General features: G+C 42.2%; 1 protein-coding gene across 1 annotated transcript in view; it reads right to left on the bottom strand.

Moving 5' to 3' along the window:
• Positions 1–15,919, bottom strand: part of PKHD1 (PKHD1 ciliary IPT domain containing fibrocystin/polyductin) — a 266,225-nt gene that overhangs the window by 141,193 nt on the left and 109,113 nt on the right. The window contains exons 37-41 of the mRNA XM_075144880.1: positions 7,392–7,599; positions 6,246–6,403; positions 4,444–4,638; positions 3,248–3,373; positions 193–326 (exon numbers count right to left, since the gene is read on the bottom strand). Coding sequence (XP_075000981.1) covers positions 193–326; positions 3,248–3,373; positions 4,444–4,638; positions 6,246–6,403; positions 7,392–7,599 — 821 coding nt within the window. The remainder of the gene's footprint in view (positions 1–192; positions 327–3,247; positions 3,374–4,443; positions 4,639–6,245; positions 6,404–7,391; positions 7,600–15,919) is intronic.

Raw genomic sequence — 15,919 nt, 5'->3', positions numbered from 1 at the left:
TAAATTTGCTCATGAATGTAATTTGTTTTGCAGTATGCACTTCTTTTAATATCCCATCACAAGCACAGTTTCTGACAGCTCAGCCAAGAAGCAAATGTTGTGTATATGATCTCCCAGATAAATGAATCTTCATATCTTTCTGATATCTTTGATTAGAAAGGAAATGTTATGTTTTATACCTGAACTTCTTACCTCGATGTTGTTGGCAGGAGCCCTCACGTAGATCCCTGCTGGTGACAGCGTCTCAATGTTGGATAAACCGTCTGTTCCAGAAAGGCCAATCACTATGTTGTTACTGACTCTGTTCCCCTCTTCCAGTCCCTCTCCTTTCAAAAAAAAAAAAAAAAGGCAAAAAAAAGAAAAGAAAGAAAAAAAAAGAAAAAAAGAGAAAAAAGAAATTAAAAAAGAAAAAAAAAGGAACAGAAATCTACTTATAGCTGGAAGCCCTCTATTATGCAAGTCACAGAACTTGCTGGGTTTTGCCCTGCCTGCTTTGCTGGCATGGCCCACTTGGGAATTAGCTTTCCCTGCTAACTGTCCCTGGGTAAATCACTGTTCGAAAAGCACTTAGAAACCTGTGTTTAACACATGGCAGAAGATGGCTATGAGATGGCCCAAGACTGCCATGACTGCTCAAATGGAAAGGGGAAGACTGTGTGCTTCAGAAATGTCAGGAGGCCACAAGCAAGATCTGATCAATATTGTAAATATGATAAAAAAACAGTTTCTGCTACAAAGAGCTTATACTCTAATGAGATAAAAACAATTGGGGAAAGGAATACTACAATACATATTCTATGAAGAGGCAATAGAGACCATGGTTCTGCAATTCAATATGCACAAGACCCTGTACCAGGTGTTATACATGAATATAACACCAGCCATATGGTACCCCAGGTTTATGGAGAAAATGAATAAAGGGAATATTATAAAGCACATTTGCAGTTGGAAAAAAAGAGATTCAGAGTGGGGAAGTGGCTCACGTATGCAAACACAGGCATGCTTCTGGCAGTACTAGAATTCAAAGTCCTATGTATCTCCTGTGTCTCCATCCACTGCCCTACTTACATGTAAGAAAATTCCTAAACAGACTTAAAAACACCTGGTGCAACTCTGCACAGAAGTGAGGGGTTTGCCCCCCTAAGCAACGAAGTATGAGAAGAAAAAGGAGAAATCAATCAAAAAATTGATCACACAACTCAGAGTCATGAGATGCCCCAGATCTAGTAGCAGTATTGAAGTAGGAAGAAAAAAAAAGAAATATCTTTTTAAACTATACCATAAAGAAACCCAACGGCACACAACGGCAAAAAGTGGACAGTCGCATACAAGTCAAGTCCAAATAAGGACACATCAGCATATGTCCCCCTGCTCTTGCGTTTTGGAAGCAGAATACAAAGTGGATCATCTTTCTTTGGTCCACATCAGGAGGAAATTAAATCTATTTGGTTTTGTTTATTGAACATAAATTATTATCTTCAACTATACCTGCTCAAGTTCTATTCCAAATACAGATCCCTTCCCCAATCATCACTACCCCAAATGTAAGCCACTTGCCAGGAAAACCTATGTGCTTTGATTTTGAGGATGGCAGTGATTATTTTTAACCTTCCTCTCAGTCTTTTGAGCCTTTCTCCATTTTTGGAACAAGATCCATTTAGCAAATATTTCCTTTCCAGGCTGTATTTACTACAATGCCATTACCAGAGTATGAACAGGATCCTAAAGCAGTCCTTTTGACAGCCATATAGGTTTTTGAGGTGGCATAAAAGGTCTTGGTGTGTCAATTAATTTTAAGCCCAGAGCGAATTTTTATGACTGTCTTGCAAACCCCCTGAAAATAAGGGTTTTAGATGAAATCACTGAGGGAGTCCAATTCTGGAGCTGCAAATAGCCAGCTATAATAAATATTCCTTCACAGGCAACAAAATGATATATAAATTCATCCATCAGACCCTCTGGAGCTGCTGACAGTGAAGCCATTAAACACATCTTGGGGATAAGGTGGATTCAGCCTGAGACTTCAGCAGAAACGTTCAGCTCAGCCCAGAGTCCTTTAACTCAGACACGTGTCCTAGCACGAGTGAACCAAGGAGTGCTGGCAGGATGGAGATCTTGTTCTGCTTCCCCACGGCCACAAGAGCTCTGTGCATCACCTTGGGCAAGTCGTTGCATCTCTCCGAGCCAGTTCGCTTTGTCTGCAAGATGTATACAATCGCTCTCCTTTTATAGGTCTCCTCTGTTTAAATTGTAATCTATCACTTCTCATTATGTTTATATACAGGACCTAGCATAGGGACTCGCTGTGTGTGGAACTGCAGGATCAGGACTGAAGGCTTTTTTTCCCCTCTCTGTTTATCTTAAAATTGGTCATTTTTATCCCATCTCTGATGGAAAACAAAAATCGAGCTATATCTTTAGGTATTCAGGCAACATGAGATCCCAGCAGAAGATGCTGCAAGTCAGGCTCCCGATGGTTAGTTAGGAGAAATATTTTGTTGTTTAACATTTTTGTTGCTCCAAGCTCCAATTTATTTAAGTGCTAAATCCTCTGCTTAACTTTTAACATATGCTTTCACTCCATTATCTTCGATGTCAAATGACTGAAGTTAAAGGTAAGTATGCTCTTAAATGCCTCGCTGAACTAGGGTCTTAAATATTGCATAATGGTGCTCTTCCAAAGACAGATAAATCAATCCCCTAAAAATATCTCCTTCCACTTGTACACTGAAAAAAAGGGATCCAGATCAAGTGAAGCCTGACCTGAAGAAACAGAGAGTGTATGGTCAAATGGAAATAGCTGTTAGGTGTTGCATGTGGAATCGTGGAAGCTTTATTCCAGATTCACTGATACCAGAAAATGCAGAAGATGTGATTAAAGTTCTCAGGGTGCAGTTAAGGATCTGCCATTCTTTCCTCCAGAGGCATTTTCATGCAAATGGTAATCAGCACATGTTGCTGTTACATGTAGAACCATAGAATCATAGAATCATACAGGTTGGAAAAGACCTCTAAGATCATTGTGTCCAACTGTCAACTCAACACACTATGCCCACTAAACCATGTCCCTAAGGGCCTCATCTACACGTCTTTTAAATACCTCCAGGGATGGTGACTCCACCACTTCCCTGGGCAGCCTGTTCCAAGGCCTGACCACTCTTTCAGTAAAGAGATTTCTCCTAATGTCCAAAATGTAGGATAGATATTTCCTTATAATGTAGGATAGATATTTCCCTGCTTCACTTACCCAGTAGAAGCCCATGGCCTGAAATGTTATAGAAAACGTTACTGTCCACACTAAGGTTTGAGATCCCGGTCAGACGGAGTCCTTGGCCAAAGGAGTCCAAAATACAACAGCCGCGTATGTAAGAGTCTGGAAAGAAATGATCCTGTAAGCAAAAAGCACACTGCAGCTTGAAGGCTGGGAGGGTTTTATATTAGCTCCTCACCCTTTGATGATGTGCAATTAATCCTTTCAGCTCCTGTGAGACTGCTCAGTTGCAGCTGCCCACCCTTACTCACCTGGCAGATCTTTGCCAACAAGCGGGCATTGCTGGGATGGGCACAGTAGGGAAGAGGGGCCCGGAGCGCAGAAATGGGTTAGTGGAGGTGGTCCACTATTGTGAGGAAGGAGGAGGAGGTCCAGTGAAAAGGTAGGATAAGATCCTAAGAGTGAAGTGTGTTATAAGCTCAGGCAGCTGGATGATTGAAGTGGGACTGAAGGAGAGGATGAACGTTTCAGAAGGGCAGTGAGGACAGGGCAGGTATTTTGTACACCTTGTCTAGCCAGGCATGGTGACCTGCCCACTGTACTCCAGGATCATGGCCAGTGCTGTTTCTGCCACCAGGAAGCCTAGATCCTCACTCAGTGGTGAAGATGGCATAGGAAAGGCATAAATGTGGGTTAGCTGGAAAGGGGAAAGTCCCATCCAGTACCCTTAAAACATTATTCAAGCCCACCTAACTTGCTCCTATCGCCACCAGTCTTCAAAGTCCTCATTGCCACTTCCACAGAGATGAATTTTGCACTTATCAGTGACAAAGTCAAAAGAACTTAATATGTTCCTTAACCTTCAGGTGATAGAATTAAATTTTGGCCTATGCCACCGCACAGCCCTGAGCCATCTCTGGGCTCCCTCGCAGTATATTAGTGCATTCATTTCCAGAGCTAGAAGTAGCACACCAACTCAGACGTTTGGCATAAAAATGAAATATTATTTTAGGAGAAAGCTGTCCGGAGATGCAAAGGAACTAAAGCAGCTTAAAGCACTCTATCAAGTTTCACTTGGGCTGACTACAGGTGAGGTTTTCTCTCATTTAGCCATCCAATTTGTCAACTGACCCGAGAGCTGAGCAGGCTTTTGATGACATTTCCTCAGCTTTGGGCAGAAAAAGGTGGACATTTGAGATCATTGGGGCCCACCTCCAGGGCAGCGATCTCACCTGCCATCCACACGTTGCCAGCAACAGTCAGGGCACTGCAGTGCTGCCGAAATGCTTGGCCCACGTGGCGGAACTGGACGCCCTCCACCCGGAGCCGACTCTCCTCTTCCTGGAAGGCCTCCACAACCACGATAGCCCCCAGGTCCCGAGACCCCAGCTGCCTCTCGCTTCGCTTGTACAGACACCTGGAGCCACCTAGAATACAACCAAGTGGGAGCTGTCAGTGTCACTTCTCCATGGTGACCATGGGGTGTGCAGAGTGCCCCAAGCAACACCATGAGACCCACAACATTGACTCAGCGAGACTCCATCTCCAGCAGCGATCTTAAACATGGACCCAAAGACAAATAGCCACAGGCAAACATATCTGATACTCCGTCTAAATACTCTCATGGTTCCTTCCGTAAAAGCCTGGACATTTTTAGAGGAACATATATTAAAACCAGCAGGAAGCTGTGGTGGTTTTATGCCTTGGAAAGTTCCTTGTGTTCAATTTTAAATAGTTCTATGCATGGGGAAGATGGATTTGACATTGATTTACCTCGGGTGAGGTTCTTGAAAAGGGGATTGGGCACGGATGTACTGAACTAAACTGAAATGAGAACATTTTGAAATTTCTTTAAAACTCTTGGTCTCCCCACTGTCCCTGCAGATGGGTGAGGAACTGTTACTACCCACGGTCTGAAGACAAGGAAAGTAAATCATAGGGCTAGGGAAGGAATTGACATTCCTGAAAGGCATCATTCCAGGGTCTATGCTTAGGATATTTTGGTATGGGGGGATTCAGGTTACAGATGTGCAACCTGGGCTTGTTCAGTGGAGGTGCAGAGGGGATTTCAAATTCCAGCACTGCCTGCTTATGCTCGGTAATGCTCATTTTTCTTTTAAAGAAGGTAAATTAACCACAAAAAACACTGCCCACTCATCTTCTGGTGACTCCTGTGAGAAATCTTCCTCAATCCTTTAACTCAAATAAAAACCTCAAATGGTTAGCACATTTCAGAGACTATATTTATGAGTTCCACAGAAAATGGACCATAAATCTAGGAGTAATATAAGCAGTTGGCTGCTGGATATCAAATGAAGTCTTGTGTCACAGTCTGAAAGCCCAAGGCATTTTATTTTTAAAGGAAACCTTCCAGCTGGGTTGCCAGATAACCTAACTCTCCTCAAATTATAATCACTGTGTCTGATTCTGCTTCCTCATCAGCTGGTGTAAATCAGGAAGCCACCTGTCAAACTTCATGGTGTTTCATACAGGTAAAACTAAAGGAGAACTGAGATACCTAGCATTGTTTCACCAGTTTTACTATATGCTACAAGAAACCATCACCTGTCTTTTTTCTTGGTATCCCTAAACACCAAAAAACATCTCAATATTTTACACTAAAGAGTACAAACAGCATTGGGCTGTTTTGTTTTTCCCTCTTCTTAAAGCCACTAAATAGTAAACACAATTAAAAATTTAATATATTATGTACACTGAAACACGTTTTCAGAAGATACTTTCTTTTCTACACCCTTAGGCTCAGGCAAAACTAAAGGGTCTTTCCCAAGATGGCTTGAAACAACAATGTGAAAATTATACATCTGAGATATTACAATGAAATGCAGTTCAATTCCCAAGACTTCATACTTCAATGTCAAACAATGTTTGGAAAGATAAACTTGCTTTCCTGGTGCTGGTATGTCTCAAAGTTATCCTATTCAGAAAGATCTCTAATACACAGTGACACCAGAATGTGATTTTAATGGAGCAATTTTCCTCCCCAGTACATTTCTGTGAAAAAAGACCTCCTCACCTCTTGTAACACCTGCTTTTACACACTGTCTGAGGTGTGACATCCTCTCCATCGTGACATTTCCTTGAACAACCACCCTTCTGCTAATCAGTGCCACCACAGCACTCAAAGGCGGGCTTTGGCTATTCACCCATCTCTCTCCAACATTGTGGGAGTACCTGGGAAAGTAACAAAAAAGGTACAAAAGTATCTGCACCTGCCAGATGGCAAGAACGATGTTTACCCTAAGCTTATGATGCCAACTGCCCAAATTCAGAGCTGGTTTCAGTCCTATCTCACCATGAACAATGTCACATCCAATGAGTCTGCATATATGGGCTAGGTATATTTTTCCTTGGCTGATGTTTGTTTTCATCTTTTTGTCTCTCAAGCTCACAAATTTTCCTTAGATTATGTAAGTTTGCTCCAAAATATTTCAGCCTTTGAACTTTCTTCATCTTCCCAAAACATATTTTGGTGAAAACCATCAGACATTCTTTCATCAAACCCGAGATGCTTCTGAAAATTATACCATTAATCTTTCTGGGCATTGGAGTTATGTTGCCTCCCAAACAGATAACATTTTTCAACACTGGGGCTCCAGGTTATGATGATAAGATGTACAGTTTGACTAAGATCTCCACGCACAGAAGACAAAGAGAGCGTAAGGCAGTGAGACTACAGCTCACTGAAAACACAGAAGCGGTATTTCCAAACTGAAGTAATTCACTTTGAGTGTGTTGTTAATCAGCCTAAGTAAATCAGTCAAGAAAGGAGGAGTTTGTTTTTTGTTTTTTTTTTTTCACAAAAGTCAGACACTTCTTGTGAAAAAAAAAGCACTTTCTCAAGAAATTCACTATGCAGGAAAATTCTTTGTCAACTCTGCGCTGAGGCCACTGGACTGTACTGGCCACCAGTGTTTTCTACTTCAAAGGTTTTCTGAGTTCATGGTTATGATACAGAAATTAAACATAGTCAGAAACATTCAGGATCGAATGTCCACTAGCTTTAGGGGGAGCGAGGAACCGAAATATCTCTGACCACCTTTGTTAAAGGGATTTCTATAGTTATTATGTCCAACAGGAAATGGCAAATCCTCACTTTGACTAAATTTTCTTCTGGTTTAGCTCTCTGCTATAGAAATCCCCTTACCCCTTGAAAGGATACCTGAGCGGTGATCTGAGGTACAGCTCAGTGTTGTTCACAAACTCAATAACAGCCATTTCTTCTCGCTGCTGTGCATCTCCAAAGCCTGTCCTTCCCACCATGATTTCATCACCAGGTTGCCAGTCAACACGTTCCTGGAGCACTAATCGTGTGTCGTTAACATGAGCTGATGATTTCAAGTGTGTGAAAGCTACTTTGGGCATCCAGCCTGAAAAAAAAAAAGAAAGATAAAATTAAAAAACCAAGTCAATCAACATAAAAAGAACCAGGAGCAGCATGCTTAGAAAACACTGCCTCATTTGGATCATCTCACAGTCATTTATTTCTTTTTGATGCTGTGTAGGAGAGATGGGATTAATGCCACAAAAGAGGATTTGTGCACATCTGCTTGGATCAGAAATGTGGTGTTTTCCAAACATCTTCATTTCATATCTTTTGTCTTTATTGGTCCCAAAAAGCTGAAAAAACATGTTGGAAAGAAGTTTGCTCAATAGACAGCGGGAGCTGAGGCTCAGTTTCATTCCCCCAAACTGACGTCTCTCTGTGAGAAACACCCTCTTCTTAAGCACCTTTTATAACCAACAGAGAAAAGCACTCTCTGCAGGGACCATCATCATTCTCCGAGTGGAAAAAACATTTTGAATTATCAGATTCCCCACTCAAATGTCCAAAGCAACATGCAGTGAACCTAGGCCCACAGGTAACTTGAGTTCACAAAAACATATGCTTCTATTAGTAACATTTAAGTGACATATGGAAAGACGAATATCACCAGTTTCAAAAACTTTTAAGAGTGACTACAGATTGCTCAGCTAGCAACACGAGATCATCTTGAAATTGTCTCCAATGGAAGATCCAAATCAAGGGGCCATTTTATGAAGTCTTGTGTTAAGCGGTTTAAACATTTCATATGAAAAAAATTTGCTTCAGCCTTTTTCATCCAAAAGCTGAAATAACATCCCACACTATTTTAAATGTTGTAACTGTGGGGATTTTTTTCCATAAAACTTAAATCTCAGAATACACTGCTGAAACGTATTCTTGGTGACGTCTTAATCTGGCTAGACCTGAAAATATATTTTCAACTTTAACATGCAGTTGATGTGAAGGTCACGTAACATCCCTGGGGATTGGGATGGGTTACAGGTTTGGCAAGCATTGTGCATAGATGGGTCAGCATGACTGCAAGATGAAGAAACGCCTCCTGCATCAGCAACCTTAGGCCACCACTGGAAGGCAATAACAAGGTTGCAATTGGTGAAGGGGAGGCTGAGGGGAGACCTCATCGTGCTCTACAACTACCTGAAAGGAGGTTGTAGTGAGGTGGGGGTCGGTCTCTTCTCCCAAGTAACAGGCGATAGGACGAGAGGAAATGGCCTCAACTTGCACCAGGGGAGGTTTAGATTGGACATTAGGAACAATTTCTTTACTGAAAGAGTGGTCAGGCCTTGGAACAGGCTGCCCAGGGAAGTGGTGGAGTCACCATCCCTGGAAGTATTTAAAAGACGTGTAGATGTGGTGCTTAGGGACATGGTTTAGTGGGCATGATAGTGTTGGGTTGACAGTTGGACTCGATAATCTCAGAGGTCTTTTCCAACCTTAATGATTCTATGATTCTATGATAAACTGCAGATTCCCAAATTATTCCCTCCTCTTTAGTGGACATACTACCAAGTCTGTGTGCAACAAGCCTCAGCAATGAAACATCTTGCCATTTCATTCTCCCTTCTTCGCTTCATGAAGTTTGCTTTAACTCTTGACATTTCTTTTTCCCTGGCAGGTTTTGGAACGGATTGATCCGGTGAGATCCAACGCACTGAACACCATCAGGGGAGAGCATGTGCCTCACATACCCACCTTTAGTATATTTTTCCTTCCCTCCTTTGCAATAGATCATAATTTACCTTTAGCCCACAGCAAGTTACTGTCCTCCCTGGTTGCACTATAGAAAAGTAATACACCAGAAATCACTGAGGGTAGAGGTTGCATCCAATAAATCATTTTCAAATTATTTTAAGCAAGCTTCTCTCTCTCCATTTCCTGTTTCACTTTCTCATTGCTTATCCTCTAGTGTCCCAGTTCTTTCCTTAATGAAGACAGAAATAAGGAGTAGCACCTCCAACTCAATTAATTCACAGAAAAATGAGAGAAGGAAGAATTAAGTCTTTACATTCTGTCATCTTGAAGTATATTTGAGCACCTGCTCTGTGTGTCAATGAGTTGATGGGCATCTAAACCTAGCTCAGATACTTCTGGTTTATTATCTTTTCTTTCTTCTTAAATTGGAATTGAAATTTCTCAACTTACAGCTAAGCAAATCTCCCAGACATCCTTCACTTAATATGCTTCAGTTCATATCATGGAACTGTTTTGGAGTGCATCAGATGGATTTCCTTCAGATGAAACTAATGCAGACGCTGTAATCCAGTAGGACATATAATACACTTTAGACGCTAATGGAATCAGACTAGACTGACTCTATAGTAGCCCCAAAAACACACACAGTGTGGACTCTGCATCCTCAACATCTACATCATTTGCTCTACAGATCTGTTTCTATTGGGCCACACTGTTTTCTAATGTAGACGTAGCCAAAGCCCAACTTGCACCATTCACGAGCACAGACATCAAAGATTTTCCCTGTGAGACCTCATCCTCAACACAGCTTTACCCAGCTCAAAAAAATCCTCCTCATCTCAGCCTATGTGCATTCTTTTACTAGCAGCAGTCTCATCATCTTTATTCATTTACCTTTTTTCACTGAGTGAACCTCGTGAATTTTTAGGACTTGCATAAAGGCGAACGACTGACAGAAGCCATCCACTTGTTGAGCAGCACACAATTTTTCTCCAGCTCTGGGTGTTTTGTTTATACTACTGATTTGTGTGCATGTGTTAGCATGCGTGTGTTTGACTGCATCTGTGGCCAGACACACAACTACCTCCCATTGTGTACATCTGTCAGACACATCCTACAGTAACCATTATAAGAACACTGCTGGGCAACAACTCTTGTCATTAAGAGGTGCAAACCACAGTTCTGCGTTCAAAATATGCTCTAATGGAAAAGGCTTGTTTTAGGCTTTTTTCTGCTTCCAAGCTCTGAAACAAAAATTTTTAAGGAAAATCTTCTCAAGTTCTTTTTTCTTCTAAAAGAAGAGTATTCAAGATATCCAAACAACCCGCCCTTTTTTTTTTCCTTTTTCTTTTTTGACTTCTTACTGTGCTCTCCCTGCCTCCCTATTTGTCTCCCATTGCACAGTTTGTTTTACCTTTTTCCTGATGATGTAGGTGGGGTGGGGTATTTCTTTGTATGTGTAAGATCTATTTCCAATTTCCAATACTTTTAGTATATTTTTGTTAGGGGTGGGGAAAAAAAGTCTAGCAGATTCTTCTTTCCTTGCTTCCCATTTATATTTCCACACACAACACCACCTGCAGATCAGATTCTCCTCTACCCTAAGCAGCATGAGCGACACGTGGGATTTGGTCAGTGATACTTTTCTGGTCAATTCACCAAGGACCATAACTGAGGGTTCTTTGCCTTAAGTGTAACATATTCCTAGCCCTATGGTTTTGATGGGAACCCATTGTACACCCACACAGAAATGTACTACACTGTTTCTCGAGCAGTCATCAGCCATTGCTGTTTAAAATCACCCATTCCCCTTTCTAAAACAAATTTACAGCCGGTAACCCCAAAATCTCACTTTTTTTTTTTTGAAAGTAAGTATAACATTGCAACCTATATCTCACATAGTTCCAATTATAGGAAAACATGCAACCCCCGTGTTCTCCAACAGGTTTGAACGAAGATAGCTTGAAAAAGAGCACAAAACCCACCAAGCCCCTTAGTCACTCTCACCAGAGGTGTCTGCAGTTAACTTGACTCAGTTTGGAGACTGTGGGTGGGTTTCAGGTGCCATCATTTTGGATGTTTGATTGGCCTCTAGCTGCTGTTCCAGAAAGGCATTGGTCTAACTTAAGTCCCATGACCTATCTGCCAGACCCACATAGATACCTTGGATATTATAGGATGCCTGAAATGGTCCTTTATATTAACACTCACGTAATTGAACAGCCAAACAGTTGGCAGCCAAATCAAATTGCTCCTGCTTCTTGAAGAAGTTTCCAGGCCTCTGCTCATCTACCAAGGGTAGGCTGGCTGGATAGGGTACACCACTTTTCAGAGGCACTCCTACACCCAACTTCTAAATGAGGAGGTGATATGTGCTGATGAACAACTCAGGAGGGAATGATCTCCAGCTGGGAGACATTCATTTCCCAGAGGTCTTCTCCAGCTTCTCTCCTTCAAAGAACCAATGGGGTCTCTATAAAGATCATGAATACCTAAAGGGGGTTCCCTGGAACGAAGACCCCTGTCTCTGCAGTCTGTCTGCAGGACCACCTTTTGGAGGCCCAGAACCCTCATTCTTGTTTCCGTTTGAAAACAAACTCTATTTCAGATGAAACATGCAGGGTTCATAAAATAACCTTCAGTGATTGGGACTGGACTGTGCAACAGGTAAATAAAGGACTTGTTTGAGAGTAGAAGGTTTAAAAGACCAACAGCTGCGGTATATTTAAATTATTTCTTCCCCCCAAAAGTACTGCAAGCAGAAACACTCAAAAGTCCTGAAAAATAGATGAATCTGTATAACTCCTTAATTATTGAACTCATTTTTAATAATTAACTAAGCTCAAATTGGAAAAAAACTACATCTTGAGATCTAAAGCAGAAGTGACTTCATGTTAAAGGGACAGGACAGAGTCTTTAGACTTGAAATGCTATTGCAGGCAAAGTAAGAGTTGCACATTTCACTTGACAGAAACACCCTTAAATACTTAGTAGAGCAGAACCATGTTGTCAAATGGCAACCCAGAAATGCAAGGGACTTGAAAGCAAATTCCTAAGTGAATTAATCACAAACCATAGCATAAGGAACATCTTGGCACCAGGCCCCTAGTTTATGCTTCCTGTTGGAAGCATGATGTGAAGATGCAGTCATGTATAGACCTGGCAAAATTATTAAGAACAAGGTAATTCTGATGTGTACAATGCCACTCTCTTTTTTATGTCAAGTGGAGAAGACAAAAAATAGCATAAATTTAATTTCTTACAGCCCCTACCACAAAACATTTTCTAAATCTATGTAGGATGCTATATGACTTCACTAACTGATTTCACCTAGTCCTAAGTGGTTCAACCAGAGATGAGAATTTGACCTTTACAGAAATGTCTCGGAATCACATCAAAACTCAGCAAACTCAGAAAGATATGTCAGGGCATAATTATTTCCAGGGTTACAAGAAAGTCTGTCTACAGTAGGCAAAGTGTGGATTGTACTGAGTGTTGAAGATAAATAGTTATTATTTACCACGCTCCGATTACAAAAGACATGAATATTATTTCCTCTTCCAGGTGTATATTGGGTGCCTCAATGGGTGTTGAAAATTTAAACTGGGTGTTAGATAGCTATCTCTGATCACCCAGCTTTGAAAGCAGAAGCTGCTACAATTGGAAACACTGAAATAGAAGGTTTTGAAAAAAAATAACTACAGGGTAGGGAGAGGTAAGCTAATTAATTAGGAGACAAGTCCTATAGTCATTGGGAATAATAGGCTCTTGGGGAGCCTATACACTCCAAATAACCTTCTGGAGGAGCTTCTCTATCCCACTACAGGCACAGGAGAGTTGTCTCCTAATTCAGGCAAGGGGATTGCCCCAAAGTGACTCAGAAGCACTTCAGTGGCCGAGGAGCCTTGGAAACTCCAGCTGCCCTGACCAGTGGCTGCCCCTACAAAGCTACACATTTCCTGGGGCCTGAAGGGACACATGGACCTGTGCTCTCCTGATCACTGATTCCCTCCTCTCGTTTATAACCCTAAGCACATGTCCAGCTTTTCTGCCAGCCTCTCAGCACTCCAGAGCAGAAAGGGAGAGAGGGAGAGACTAAAAAGCAGTGGTATTGATCTCAGCTGAGAAAGGCAGCTCTAGATCCCACTCCTCATCCCAGTGGGAAATTTTGCTTCAGACAAAACAACTCCTTTAAAGTATCTGTTTGTCAGACCAGACAGTTATGAAGTGTTGAAGTGTTCATTTTACCCATTCCTTGTACATTTGTGAAAAAAATCACCTCTTGCCCACTGCCTTAAAATTTCTTCCAGCTTCCACCAGAAGAGAAACTTGGATTGACACTGGTCACCAAAGGAGGTGCACAGCTTGTCATCTATTATTTGTATTAAAGTAAGGCCCACCATGCTAGATACTCTGAACATGTAGATAGCTAGGGCCAGACCGAATGGGAGCCTCTCCCCTGGGTTTAGACAAGTCCTACCACAGCACTCATTGACCTGAGGAGCCTATGATTGGGTGCTTCATTCCATGCAAACATGGGTGAGGCCCCCACAAGACAAAGTTATTAATCTCATTGTGCACAAAGGAAGGTGCGGAGAAGATGCAGAAGGGTTAAGCGGCTTGTTTGGGGTTACACAAGTGTCTGGGATAAAGCTGGGAAGTGAGTTTCCTCTGAGCCAGCCCAGTTTCTCAAAAATGAAGCCTCTCATTCCAGCTAGGAATAATCTAACATATCTAAAAAACAACATTTAGACTCCTGTTAACATTTTTAGTTACTACTCACTCTTCAGATGAGCTCCAGAGGCAGGTGCTGAATTGCTTCTACATTAATGTCTTGTACCATTTTACAAAAAAGGGAAACTGAGTCAGTTCAAACAGATAAACTGAAAAGCGACTAGTTTGCCCTGGTCTGAGAAGCAGATCAAAACCAAAACAGGAGGTCAGAGCCCCCTAAGTCACCTCCAACTCTCTGTTAGGACACCGTGAGATGTTGATACAGCAGTTACCTTGTGTTACTTATCTCCCATTCTCCAGGGGATAACTTTCCAGACAACAAAATCTCCTTTGAACCAAGAGTGTCCCATTAAATTCCAGCCTTTTTTCAGTCTCCAACAGCACTGCCTGCACACTCCTCTTCCTGTTGATCCACCGCTTATTTCTCTTCAGCTTCTTATAGCTCCTGTCCTTCACCTGTCCCAATCTCTTCCAGAGGATGATTCCAGTCAACACATAAATCTCACAGCCGTGCCCTTTCTGCTGTCGTTCCTTCAAACCTGTTCCCTCCCTCCTTTCTGTGTCTCAGTCTGATGCCACATCTCCCAGATGACTACATGTCTTCCTCCCGTAGCTTCAGGAATGTATGGGGCATAGGCAGAGAAAACTGACTGATCAATCAGTTCTCCAGTTGATTTGTGAAGGTTTGTGGCTTGAGCAGACAACCTTAGAGAGCATGATTTTTTTCAGCCTGCTTTGCCCAAGCTCTCAATTCTTCCATCCACAGATTCAGCCTCCATGTCTCTTTTTACGCTTCCAGGTCTTCCTGTCAGGTTCTGCTGCATAGGTCCCACTTCATGATCTGCCTTCTTCTAAGTCTTTCCTCAATCTGTATTTTTTGTGTCTACCATTTTCTTCTGCAGAACATTCCTTTGGACTCCTGGCTTCTCTTCAACGTCAGCCAAGGCCACTGATACCTCTTCTTTCTTCCAGCCAAGCTGTACTTTGGATGCTGCGCTCCAAGACTGAGTGAGGTTCAGTCATCTGGTTATATACACCTTCAAGTTTCTCCCTATGACTTTCTCAGTTTCCACTTCTGCTTCTCCTCCTTTTCTCCAACTCTCTTTCCAACCCACAGGCTGTCTTGGAGTCAGTCTGTATTTGAACAAAACTTCTGCGCACCTCTTCTAAGCATCTGTGATCAGCAGCTTCTTGCACATCTGCAACAAATAAATCCAGTGGCAACCCTTTTAGAGAAAACCTTTAGGTCTTCTCATTCTACAGCTCAGCTTCTTTCATAAGGCTGCTCTGTGGTATAGTTGTTTTTTCCAGCATTTTCAGAGTTACTGGCCATAATCTTTCAACTTTGTTTGTTTGTTTCCAGAACATGCTGCTTCAAGATACAACGGTCCTTCTTCTCTGGAGTATATTCAGCACAGTCACTCTTCTGTGTCTGATTTATCCTCTTGCAATCTGCATCCACAGACAACATTTGGGTTGGAAGGGACCTTTAAAGGTCATCTAGTCCAATCCCCCTACCATGGGCAGGGACATCTTCAACTAGATCAGGTTGCTCAGAGCCCCGTCCAACCTGACCTTGAATGTTCCCAGGGATGGGGCATCTACCACCTCTCTGGGCAACCTCTGCCAGGGTTTCACCACCTTCAGTCTAAAACATTTCTTCCTTATATCTAGTCTGAATCTTCCCTCTTTTAGTTTAAAACCATTCCCCCTTGTCCTGTCACAACAGGCCCTGCTAAAAAGTCTGTCCCCATCTTTCTCATAAGCCCCCTTTAAGTACTGAAAGGCTGCAATAAGGTCTCCCCGGAGCCTTCTCTTCTCCAGGCTGAACAACCCCAACTCTCTCAGACTTTCTTCATAGGAGAGGTGTTCCACCCCCCTGATCATTTTTCTGGCCCTCCTCTGGACCCGCTCCAACAGGTCCATGTCTAAGAACA

Source organism: Calonectris borealis, chromosome 3 (genome assembly GCF_964195595.1).
Source record: "Calonectris borealis chromosome 3, bCalBor7.hap1.2, whole genome shotgun sequence".
Lineage (NCBI taxonomy): Eukaryota > Metazoa > Chordata > Aves > Procellariiformes > Procellariidae > Calonectris > Calonectris borealis.
This window is presented reverse-complemented; position numbering and strand designations above follow the sequence as displayed.